Genomic DNA, 12943 nt, shown 5'->3' with positions numbered 1-12943 from the left:
CCCAGACTGGAGTGCAGTGGACACTCCCGGCCACCGCAGTCTCGACCTGCTGGGCTCCAGCGATCCTTCCCCCTCAGCCTTCCGAGTAGCCAGAATTACAGGCACGCGCTACCATGCCCGGCTAATTTTTTGATTTTATTGTAGAGATGAGGTCTCGCCTGCCCAGGCGGGTCTCGAACCCACGGGCTCAGGCAATCCACTCACCTCAGCCTCCCAAAGGTGCGGGATTACAGGCTGAGCCACCAAGCCCAGCAAGAGTAATATCTTACTAGTCATTTTTTTGTAACATGCAGATACTAATACTCAAGAGGGCTATTTTAAGGATCAGATATAAAGCATATACTGAGCACAACAGCTGGCACAGACATACAGTAGCTATAACTAGTGTTACCAGAGAAAGCTGGAATACTTTCTGTAGATCATTGTATGACTTGAAAACAGGCCGTATCTGTGCTAGCTACACTTTTTGCATTTATGCTTACTTCATCCTAGAATATTAACCTAGAGTCATGACTCAAAATGAGGTATAAGTTATGATGGGTGAGGTAACATTCCTAAAGTCCATAATCAAGATGAAAGCAGAGCTGTCAAGTGGTAAGAACAAGGACAGACAACTAGTAGCTGACCGTGTCCTCACTCTAATTACTTCACCTGCCAGTGAAGGAGCATCAGATATGTAGTCAGACTCTCTGCTCTATTTCTATGAGAGCAGAGGACCATCTCAGTCTGGCCAATTGTCAGCACAGAGCCTGGCACAGTATAGGAGCTCAGACTCTGTATAAATTCTAGCTCAAGTCAGGTGTGGTAGCTCATGCCTGTAATCCCGGCACTTTGGGAGGCCGAGGCTAGGGGATTGCCTACGTCCAGGGTTTCTAGACCAGCCTGGGCAATATCTCACTTGGTGAGATCTCATCTCTAAATAAAACAAAAAATTAGCCAGGCATGGTGGCGCTCGCCTGCAGTTCCAGCTACTTGAAAGGCTGAGGTGAAAGGAACGTCTGAGCCTAGCAGGTCAAGGCAGCAGGGACCATGAGTGTGCTACCACATTCTAGCCTAGGCAAGAGAGTAACACTCTGACAAAAACAAACAAACAAAATTCCAGTTCAACCATTTATTAGCAGTAAGAATTTAAGCAGATAACTTTAATATCTAAACTTGAACCTATGCATCTCTACCCTCAAGGAATTTATTGTGAGAATGAAAGCATATAGTTACTGTCCTGGAACAGAGCTGTTATTATAAACTGTAGTTATTTCCCAAGAAATATTAATGATGATGACACCATAATAAAGAGTAAATGTAATTTCTTCCCTTTGCAAAATCCTTTTCTCTGAAAAATCTGAGTTTCTTCTAACATGTATAATCAAGACTGGATAGCATTTTGATTTACAAACTTAATTTATTTATCTGTGGGTTTTCAAATTTGTCAAATTTTCTGTAGTATAGTACCTCTTAAAGCTGGACTAGTTAAGTTTAGTTTGTTTCAAAAAAATGAAACAGAGATACTAATTACAAGTACAGAGGGTAAAATTAAAAACTCAGCCTTCTTAGTTACATAATCTGTCAATTAGCATTAAAGGATGTTTATTTTAGAAAAAAATTTTATTAAAGTTGATCAAATCTCAGATTTAGCTTTCCATGGAGTACTGTAATATTCTATAATATTTTATCTTCACTAATTTAATTTATGCTTTCACAAAATATTTTAAATTCTTGAGAGAATATACCTCATAAATTGTATAAGAAGTTATTTGGCTTATTTCTAACATGGACCAAAGCAGGGACAGCAAATTCAAAAACCCATAAGCACCAACCAAGAAGGTAATAAAATTAGTAAATAAGATTGGGTTTATGAAAAATTGTGAGTGGTAGAGACTGATGAACTAGATAGCAGGTGCCCAATATATGGACAACAGCCATCACTCTCAGGTCTAGCAGACTTCTGTCACTTGGGAATTCTAGCCCAGGGATATCAGGACTCTCAATTTCAAGAGAAGGTACAACTTCAAAGCTTTTTAATCTCAGCAATCAATCAAAATAAACACTCCTGTGGGTCTGACTCAGCCAGCAGGCAGAAAGGCTCTATGGAAAGAGTTGCCTCTGTGACATGAGCTACTGTAGATGAAGTATTTATTTTTTTACTTCAAACATATCTATTCTGTAAGTTTTAATTTTGCAAAGAAAGTTGAAATAGAAGAAAAAAATTTGAGGAAACCATAAATTTAACACTATATATGCTAAATTATACTTTAAGTTTTAGAGCAGTTTTCCCCAAAATTCAAAACACTGCCTTACTTAGAGAATTTCCAAAATAATAATTTCTACTACGTGACTTTCTCACGCACATATGTTACATTAAGGGACAAAACTGGACTAGATTTAGGCCTCTTTCAGATATAACTCCAGCTCTACCTGAGAGTAGAACCTACCATCATTTTTATTGGCATTATATAAAACCTTTTTCCTCTTCTTTTTATTCTTCTTTGCACACCATAGTTTTCCTGTGGAGCAATCATAAACATAACTATAAATGTGTTTCCTTGAATAAAGTCACATATTTCAAATAGAAGAACTCACATAGTTTTTAATTTAAATTTATAAATACTTATTATACTGTTCATAGAAAGATTATTTTTCAAGAAAGTATTTTTCATTAATTGAACATTATAGACAGATAATATGTAATACTTAAATCTTGTCCTTTCTTCACACTTCTAAGATAGATAGTTTTGCCTCTGACATTACTTTTTCTGTGACTATATCTTTCTTGATAGTTCTAAATAATATGCAAAAAATTTGAGATGAAGACCAAGAAACCTCTTATTAATGTCAAATAGAAGTACCAAACCTGATTTTTCTGGCTCCTTATCTTCTTCTATGGTTTGCTTCATGGCTTCCCTTTGCTGCTGAAAGCTTTTCCCTTAATACCAGAAAAACATAGGGTAAAATACTTAAAATGAAAGAACAAAAATATATTTTTTAATCAAGAGGAAAATACTAGAAATAACTCTTCATTTATATTCCTTTCAAATTCTTCTGCCAACACAAGAGTGATGTCAGCTATGATATGAGACTCCAAAGTTATTAAGCTTTTAAACTATTAAGTTTCAACCCATTTCAACCAATTCTGTGATACGTATTATTGGCATATATAACATCTGTTAGAACAAATGAATAATAAACCTACATTTAAAAATGTAGCAGCTCAAATTTTAACAAGATTTCACTGAACATTGCATTTACTTTGTGGAAAGTACTATCCTGCATCTTACGATGATTCTGGTCATTTAGAAGTACCTCAAATCAAGCATATCAATTATTGGAGTTAACTTTTCCAAAATAATACGTGGGCACTCATCATTTTCAATTCCAAGACACCATTCAACATATTCCCTTGCAATTGTCATTCATAATCACTTTTTTTGTTTGTATGTAGGTATACATGTTCATGATTTTTTATTTCCATCTTTAAGTTACCAATGATACAAATAAATAGAAAACATGTTTTTCCTTGCAAAATTGATTTTAATACAGGAGGCTTTTAAGGTTTCTGACCTTCATCTTCTTTCAGATCTCTACCTTAAAATCAAATGTACTTTTTTACTGAAGGATAAAAGTGGTTTTACTTAGAAAATTCTGGATCACATTAAGTATCTACTTTTATATTTAATTTTTAAACCTAACTTTTCCAGTTTAAAGCCAGGAATTATTTTATTTTTCATATTCATATAACTTTTATTATAGTATATTGCTATAATTGTTCTTTTTTATTAGTTATTGTTATTAATCTCTTACTGTGCCTAATTTATAAATTAAACTTTATCATAAGTATGGACACATAGGAAAAATATAGTGTATAAAGGGTTTGGTACTATCCAAGGTTTCAGGCATCCACTGGGGGTCTTGGAATGTATCTAATGATATCATGGATAAGGGGAGACTACTGTATGCAAAACCAAAGCCACACAACAGTGAGAAACATGAACAAGGCAAATCCAAGTTATAAATGAAGCCATTCTTCTGAATTTCCAGTTTTCACTGAGCGTCAAAAACCACCAATCTTTTAGTCATTTTCTTTTTTTTTTTGAGTTGGAGTCTCACTCTGTCAACCAGACTGGAGTGCAGTGGCACACTTCCGGCCACCATAGCCTCGACCTCCTGGGCTCAGGAGATCCTTCCGCCTCAGCCTTCCAAGTAGCGGGAACTAAAGGCACATGCTACCACGCCCGGCTAATTTTTGATTTATTGTAGAGATGAGGTCTCGCCATGTTGGCCAGGTGGGTCTCGAACCCCCAGGCTCGGCAATCCACTTGCCTCGGCCTCCCAAAGTGCTGGGATTACAGGCTGAGCCACCGAGCCCGGCCTGGTCTTTTTCTTGCCCATTATTCTGCATCCACATTCTCTGCATCTGGTTGGATCTCTGGATTTTATTTCATTTTCTGTGCGACATTCTCCACAGATATATATATCACTGGCTGCTGCTTTGGGGGTTGAACACCCTTCTGGGTGTCCAGTGTTAGCCCCTATGCAGAACCCAGAAAACTTCTCACTCCATACTTCCAAACAGAATCCAAGTCAGGGATTCTTAAAAATCAATAAGCTCCCCCTTCTCCCCGGTGGTTAGTGCTGAGAGTGCGGAGTGTGTGCTCCGGGCTCGGAACACACATTTATTATTAAAAAAAAAAAAAAAATCTTAAAAAATCTTTCAAAAAACGCCCCCCCCCAAAAAAATTACAAAAAATCCACGTCTCCTCCGCCGGAGACTTATTTTTTTTCCTTTCTCTTTTATAAAATAACCTGGTGAAGCAGCCGAGACCAACCCGCCCGCCCGCGGCCCCGCAGCAGCTCCAAGAAGAAACCAAGAGACCGAGGCCTTCCCGCCGCCCGGACCCGACACCGCCACCCCCTGCCGGCACTCGGCCTCAGCGGCAGTGGATCGACTCCGTCCTGCGGCCGTTGAGTAGTTTTCGATTCCGGTGGATTTTTGTCCCTCTGCGCTTACCCCCGCTCCCCACCCCCGGCCCCGGCACTCGTTCTCCTCCGCTCACGGAAAGGTCGCGGCCTGTGGCCCCGCGGGCAGCCGTGCAGAGATGAACCCCAGCACCCCCAGCTACCCCATGGCCTCTCTCTACGTGGGGGACCTGCACGCCGACGTGACCGAGGAGATGCTCTACGAGAAGTTCAGCCCGGCCGGGCCCATCCTCTCCATCCGGGTCTGCAGGGACATGATCACCCACTGCTCCTTGGGCTACGCGTATGTGAACTTCCAGCAGCCGGCGGAGGCGCAGCGTGCTTTGGACACCATGAATTTTGATGTTATAAAGGGCAAGCCAGTACACATCATGTAGTCTCAGCATGATCCATCACTTCGCAAAAATGGAGTAGGCAACATATTCGTTAAAAACCTGGACAAATCCATCGATAATAAGGCACTGTATGATACATTTTCTGCTTTTGGTAACATTCTTTCATGTAAGGTGGTTTGTGATGAAAATGGTTCTAAGGGCTATGGATTTGTACACTTTGAAACACAGGAAGCAGCTGAAAGAGCTATTGAAAAAATGAACGGGATGCTCCTAAATGATCGTAAAGTATTTGTTGGACGATTTAAGTCTCGTAAAGAACGGGAAGCTGAGCTTGGAGCTAGGGCAAAAGAGTTCACCAATGTTTACATCAAGAATTTTGGAGAAGACATGGATGATGAGCGCCTGAAGGATCTCTTTGGCAAGTCTGGACCTGCCTTAAGCGTTAAAGTAATGACTGATGAAGTGGGAAATCCAAAGGATGTGGATTCGTAAGCTTTGAAAGGCATGAAGATGCACAGAAAGCTGTGGATGAGATGAATGGAAAGGAGCTCAATGGAAAACAGATTTATGTCGGCCGAGCTCAGAAAAAAGTGGAACGGCAGACGGAATTCAAGCGCAAATTTGAGCAGATGAAGCAAGATAGGATCACCAGATACCAGGGTGTTAACCTTCATGTGAAAAATCTTGATGATGAACGTCTCCGGATAGAGTTTTCTCCGTTTGGTACAATAACTAGTGCAAAGGTTATGATGGAGGGTGATCGCAGCAAAGGATTTGGTTTTGTATGTTTCTCCTCCCCAGAAGAAGCCACAAAAGCAGTTACAGAAATGAACGGTAGAATTGTGGCCACCAAGCCACTGTTATGTAGCTTTAGCTCAGCGCAAAGAAGAGCGCCAGGCTCACCTCATTAACCAGTATATGCAGAGAATGGCAAGTGTACAAGCTGTGCCCAACCCTGTCATAAACCCCTATCAGCCAGCACCTCCCTTCAGGTTACTTCATGGCAGCTATCCCACAGACTCAGAACCGTGCTGCATACTAATCTTCCTAGCCAAATTGCTCAACTAAGACCAAGTCCTCGCTGGACTGCTGAGGGTGCCAGACCTCATCCATTCTAAAATATGCCGGGTGCTATCCTCCCAGCTGCTCCTAGACCACCGTTTAGTACTATGAGACCAGCTTCTTCACAGGTTCCACGAGTCATGTCAACACAGCGTGTTGCTAACACATCAACACAAACAATGGGTCCACGTCCTGCTGCTGCTGCTGCTGCAGCCACTCCCGCTGTCCGCACCGTTCCACAGTACAAATATGCCGCGGGAGTTCGCAATCCTCAGCAACATCTTAATGCACAGCCACAAGTTACAATGCAGCAGCCTGCTGTTCATGTACAAGGTCAGGAACCTTTGACTGCTTCCATGTTGGCATCTGCCCCTCCTCAAGAGCAAAAGCAAATGTTGGGTGAACGGCTGTTTCCTCTTATTCAAGCCATGCACCCTACTCTTGCTGGCAAAATCACTGGCATGTTGTTGGAGATTGATAATTCAGAACTTCTTCACATGCTTGAGTCTCCAGAGTCTCTTCGTTCAAAGGTCGATGAAGCTGTAGCTGTACTACAAGCCCACCGAGCTAAAGAGGTTGCCCAGAAAGCAGTTAACAGTGCCACTGGTGTTCTAACTGTTTAAAATTGATCAGGGACCATGAAAAGAAACTCGTGCTTCACCGAAGAAAAATATCTAAACATCGAAAAACTTAAATATTATGGAAAAAAACATTGCAAAATATAAAATAAACAAAAAAAGGAAAGGAAACTTTGAAGCTTATGTACCGAGCAAATGCCAGGTCTAGCAAACATAATGCTAGTCCTTGATTACTTATTGATTTTAAAAACAAACAAAAAAAACCCACCAAAAAATAGTAAAACATAAAAACAAATTAATGTTTTATAGACCCCGGGAAAAAGAATTTTCAGCAAAGTACAAAAATTTAAAGCATTCCTCTCTTTAATTTTGTAATTCTTTACTGTGGAATAGCTCAGAATGTCAGTTTTGTTTTAAGTAACAGAATTGATAACTGAGCAAGGAAACATAATTTGGATTATAAAATTCTTGCTTTAATAAAAATTTCTTAAATAAAAACCAATAAGCAAATTCTTATATAGCTTGGGATAATCTAGAATTTAGTGCATTTCATAAGAGCACAAGCAAAATATTAATATTGAATCTGACACAGAAGAAGCATTAAAGGAAGCCTGGTGTCTCTAGGAGCATTACAGACTGCATTCTTAGGAACACAAGTAACTATTATGAGAAGGGAAATTTTAAGAGCCTTAAAATTTAAAAATATGCATTTATCAGACTAGAAAAATCAAGAACAAAAATAATTCAAATCCTTTACATACTAAAATGCTTTAAAAAAATTATGGTGATGTACTTCCATGGCACATTTTTATAGTAGGAACATATGTAGACTATTTTAAAATAGAGGCAAACATTAATGGCAGATGGACGTGATAACTTCTTTAAAATAAAAAACTTCTAATTCTGATGGAAAACCACTGTCAAACTGTAAGGTGAGTCCTTAATCTTATAACAAGACTTAAAAATGGTATCACGCCAGGCGCGGCAGCTCATGTCTGTAATCCCAGCACTTTGAGAGGCAGAGGCGAGAGGATTTGCCTGAACCCACGGGTTTGAGACAAGCCTGGGCAACATGACAAGACTTCATCCCTATAATAAATAAAAACAATTAGCCAGGCATAGTGGCACATGACTCTGGTTCCAGTCACTTGGAAGGCTGAGGCAGAAGGATCACCTGAGCCCAGTAGGTTGAGGCTGTGGTGGCTATGAGCGTGCCACTGCACTCCAGCCTGGGCAACAGTGAGACTCCGATTAAAAAAAAAAAAATAGTATCACTTTACATGCTTTCAGAAACTCAATCAATCAAGAACCACTAGTTCTAAATATTTATAGGCTTAGGTTGGCATGGTGAGAAGCTATCAAATTGATATCTGGCCCAAGCACTGGGTAGAACCAGGATGGCTGCCCAACACTGCAGGATTCTAGAGAAATGCCCTGTATTGTTCCTGTAAAGAATCAAGGGAAGTAGCACCATCCCCTAAAATTAATATAAAAGGCAATTCCTCCTTCCTTAAAATATTACTGATATAGACAAGATCTGTTTCAAGCTTTTGGGTTTTAAAGCAAAAGATTTGAGGCTTTCTGTGACCTTATACACATAAAAAATAAATCTAAGTCAGGGTCTAGTGGCTCATGCCTGCAATCCCAGCACTGGGGGAGGCCAAGGCCAGAGGATTGCTTGAGTGCAGGAGTTCAAGACCAACCTGGGCAATATGGTAAGACCTCATCTCTACAAAAAATTTAAAAATTAGCTGGGTATGGTGATATAGATCTGTAGTCCCAGCTACTTGGGAAGCTGAGGCAGAAAGATCACCTGAGCCCAGGAGGGCTCAAGGCTGCAGTGTGCCATGATCATGTCACTGCACTCTAGCCTGGGTAACACTGTGAAATCCTAACTCAAAAAATAAAAAATAAACCGGGCTCAGTGGCTCAGCCTGTAATCCCACGCCTTTAGGAGGCTGAGGTGAGTGGATTGCCTGAGCCCGCAGGTTCAAGACCCGCCTGGACAGTGAGACCTCGTCTCTACAATAAATCAAAAAATCAGCCGGGCGTTGGTAGCACATGCCTGTAATTCCGGCTACCTGGAAGGCTGAGGCAGAAGGATCGCTGCAGCCCAGTAGGTCGAGGCTGCGGTGGCCGGGAGCGGTCACTGCACTCCAGTCTGGGCAACAGAGTGAGACTCCAACTCAAATAAATAAATAAAAAAGAAGAATTGTAAATATTATGCTGAAATTTGTCACTCAGAAACATCTTGGTTCAGTTGCAAAGGTAAAAGGAAGTCCTTACAATTGTTCCATTGATTATTATCAATTTGGACAACTTTCTCTGTTCCTACTATGTATCTAATGTTAACTTGCCTTAGTTTTGTTTTTCATGCCCTTCTTGTCCTTCTTTCTCGACTATTACCTGTAGTAAAATTCAACATAAGGCAAACTCTATAGCCAAATCTGTTATACTTAAGATCTTTAGGTGTGGGTAGAAGGGATGATCCCCCAAAAATGTTGTAGGTAAAAACACAAGGTCAGAAAGAGTTACAGAAGAGCCTCAGGAAGTTTAATTGAGAAACACTAACTAGTTCTGGTAGAATCATTTTTTTAAAATTCCCTTTTATTTATTAATTAATCATACACTGTCTAGATTTCAAATAAATACAGAGCTGGGCACAGTGGCACATGCCTGTAATCCCAGCATAAGGGAGGCCAAGGTGAGAGGATCACTTGGAGGCCAGGGGGAGTGCAAGACCAGTCAGGGCAACATAAACATGGCGAGACTCCATTTCTACAAAAATATTACAAAACTAGCCAGGCACGGTAGCACACACCTGTAGTTCCTGCTACTCAGAAGGCTGAGTTGGGAAGATCATTTGAGACTAGAAGTTTGAGGTTACAGTGAGCTATAATTGCATCACTGCACTCCAGCTGGGTGACAGGGTGAGACCTGCCAATAGCACAAGATGACATGACATGACATGACATAACATAACGATGCAGCCTCTGACCTCAAGAAGTTTACAACCTGAGAATACAAGGTAGACAGTATTATAAGAGAGACACACAGAGATAATACCATGAAAGTATTTTGAAGCAGGAAACACAGAAAAAAAAAATACATACAGGTAGTAATGGATGTGCTTTTAAGCCAAGTATGGAAGTGAAGCTTATCTCAGCACTAAGTAAAATGACTTATACAGTGCAGACATCATAATATTTACTGAATAAATTATTATACCTTCACTCTATATCCCCACTTTAACATCCTGTATCCATTTCTTTACTTTCTCTAATAACTTCTTATACTTCCCTTGGTCCTGTTCCCCTCACTCCATTATCCCCATCCTGGGAGCCTCAGGAACAATTAATAGGAAAAATTCTATCTTCATACAATCATGCTGCATGACAACAATTCAGTCAGCAATGAACCACATATACAACAGTCAGGGCAACAGGCTACACCACACAGCCTAGGTGTGCAGTAGGCTCTACCATTCAGGCTTGTGTAAATACACTCACTCTGTGGTGTTCATACAATGACGAAATCACCTGATGGCACATTTCTCAAAAAATACTCCCATCCTTAAGCGATGCATAACTGTGCTTTGTTTCACTATGTATCATCTTAACTCTGAGAAACATGTTCCCTTAATAACTTGCATATCTGATGTTTTTAGTCTAAATTAGTTTTCTTTGATAAAAAAACTTGGGACACCCTATTTCTACCCTAAGATCACATTAGATATAATAAATTCAATGTTGCTATTTTCCTGATTTCTTATAAAGAGATACACCTTCCTTCACATATTCCTTCTTAGAAATCATATTGATACCCTTCCTAATTGATGATAATCTTCTGTTATAGTGTAGTATATAGTATAATACAAATTTTGTTGCCTTGATAACAATGTAGTTTTAATATGCCTACAGGTATAGTACAACATGGGACTGTTGATAAAGTAGTATCATAACTCCATTCTGCAGGCCAACAAATTGGCCACATTTCTATTTTAAGATACTTATGCTACAGGTACAACATTAAAAACTCAACTACATAAAAAAGTAAATGCAAAAGTTTTTAAGAAGCATGAAAAAGTGAATTTTTTTCCTTGGGAAGTATTGCTCTTTTTTTGTGAGTCAGGGTCTCACTATGTCACCCAGCCTGAAGTATAGTGGTACAATCACAGCTCACCACAGCCTTGACCTCCTGGGCTCAGGAGATTCTTCCACCTCAGCCACTGAGTAGCTGGGACTATAATCACACACCACCATGCCTGGCTAATTTTTTGATTTTTGGTAAAGACGAGGTCTTGCTATGTTGCCTAGGCTGGTCTCAACTCCTGGGCTCACGTAATCCTCCCACTATGGTCTCCCAAAGTGCTGGGATTATAAGTGTGAGCCATCATAAATGTTCTTTTAATACTTTTAATACTATATACTTTCTATATCATCTCTTACCTGGAACAAGCCCAGCCAGAGGTTGATTATCTTCATCTCCTTCCCTGTAGGCCTGCCACCAGTTTGGATCTTCTTGGCTGATCACATGAAGTATATCCCCTTTTTGAAAAGACAGACCCAACTCTCGACATGGAACGTAAGGATCATCTGAGGGGTCATAGTCAAAATGAGCTTTTACATGGATCTAAAACATAAGAAGGGTAAAAATAAATACAACAATAACAAAACCGCAACATAAAATATTTAAATATAATTTAAAGTGTTACAATTTTTCATCAGTGCAAAGAAATTATGAGTTAGAAGGGTGTTTAGTAAAGTAGCAGTATTTTGAGGCAGTATTTTCTCAGGCTGATCAGCTATCTTCTCTGTTGACTGCAAGTACGTACAGACTGTCCAAACCATTTCTGTTAGCAGCAATAAGCTGAGGGGCAAAGGTGCCTCAAAGGCTTGAGAGAAGGAGTAGAAAGGTAACAGAATACTCCTGACTTGTGAAAACAATGACCCTGCAGTAAGGTATGCAATTTCTAAACTACTGTTACCAGAAAAGGTAGACTCTGAACCTGACCATATCTTATCACCTAAGCAGGTGAGTGTCAGCTTCCCTGCAGCTGTCATTGCCTCTCCACCCCCACTGGCAGTCCAACTATGCTTTAATCTCACTCAGTGTTTCTTCTAAAGGGATATGTTTAGGTTCATGAAACAAGCACACCCCAAACTGCTAAAAGGACCTAAGTCAAGTTTACAATCAATTGCTGTTTATGTACTACACAGTCTTTGAAAGATTATTAATGGTACAAATTATCATAATTTTTGCTAATAGCATGTTTTTGGAAATCACAATAAATCTAATAACTGTGCTATGCTAGTTAGCATTAAAGGTAGATAAAGATTCACATAAACTTTATAGAGAGCTAAGCTATTTCCTTCCTATGCCATTTCTTCCAATGTGCCTCTGTAAAATATAACAAAGTATTCTTACTTCTAAGAATGTATACAGGGATTAATGTTGTATTTAACTTCTCCATGTCTAATTTTTCCTAACCTGGGCAGATGGCATGTGACATTTCCACAGTCTGTAAGAAATCTACTTCATCAAATGAAATCTAACCCTATATACAGTAAGTACCTCTGCCCCACAAAAGTTAAATTCCAAGTTCAGGCTCAATGAACCTAGCAATAGCTTAATAGCCTAAGAATTCTGTGTCTGTTTCTATCCAAATGTTATTGACATTCTTTACGTCTTTTACCTTCACCGTAACTGAGGTTGCATGCCATAAAGATAATACAGGTCGGCTGGGTGCAGTGACTCATGCCTATAATCCCAGCACTTTGGGAGGCCAAGGTGAGAGAACTGCCTGATCCCACGGGTTTGAGACCAGCCTGGGCAACTTGGTGAGATCTCACCTCTACAATAAATCAAAAAATTAGCTGGGTGTGGTATTGCGTGCCTGTAGTTCCAGCTACTTGGAAGGCTGAGGCGGAAGTATCACCTGAGCCCAGCAGGTTGAGGCTACGGTGGCTGTGAGCATGCCACTGAACTCCAGCCTGG

General features: G+C 40.0%; 1 protein-coding gene and 1 pseudogene across 2 annotated transcripts in view; one reads left to right on the top strand and one right to left on the bottom strand.

The window, feature by feature from the left end:
• Nucleotides 1-12943, bottom strand: part of MPP5 (membrane palmitoylated protein 5) — a 70266-nt gene that overhangs the window by 14222 nt on the left and 43101 nt on the right. Inside the window, exons 8-10 of the mRNA XM_008071894.1 lie at nucleotides 11395-11578; nucleotides 2849-2920; nucleotides 2430-2501 (exon numbers count right to left, since the gene is read on the bottom strand). Coding sequence (XP_008070085.1) covers nucleotides 2430-2501; nucleotides 2849-2920; nucleotides 11395-11578 — 328 coding nt within the window. The remainder of the gene's footprint in view (nucleotides 1-2429; nucleotides 2502-2848; nucleotides 2921-11394; nucleotides 11579-12943) is intronic.
• On the top strand, nucleotides 4915-7095 carry LOC103274442 (annotated as a pseudogene). The gene has a single exon (XR_505258.2). The product of XR_505258.2 is annotated as a polyadenylate-binding protein 1 pseudogene (transcript).

Source organism: Carlito syrichta, unplaced genomic scaffold (genome assembly GCF_000164805.1).
Source record: "Carlito syrichta isolate Samal-C Ts95f unplaced genomic scaffold, Tarsius_syrichta-2.0.1 Scaffold113598, whole genome shotgun sequence".
Taxonomy (NCBI): Eukaryota; Metazoa; Chordata; class Mammalia; order Primates; family Tarsiidae; genus Carlito; species Carlito syrichta.
This window is presented reverse-complemented; position numbering and strand designations above follow the sequence as displayed.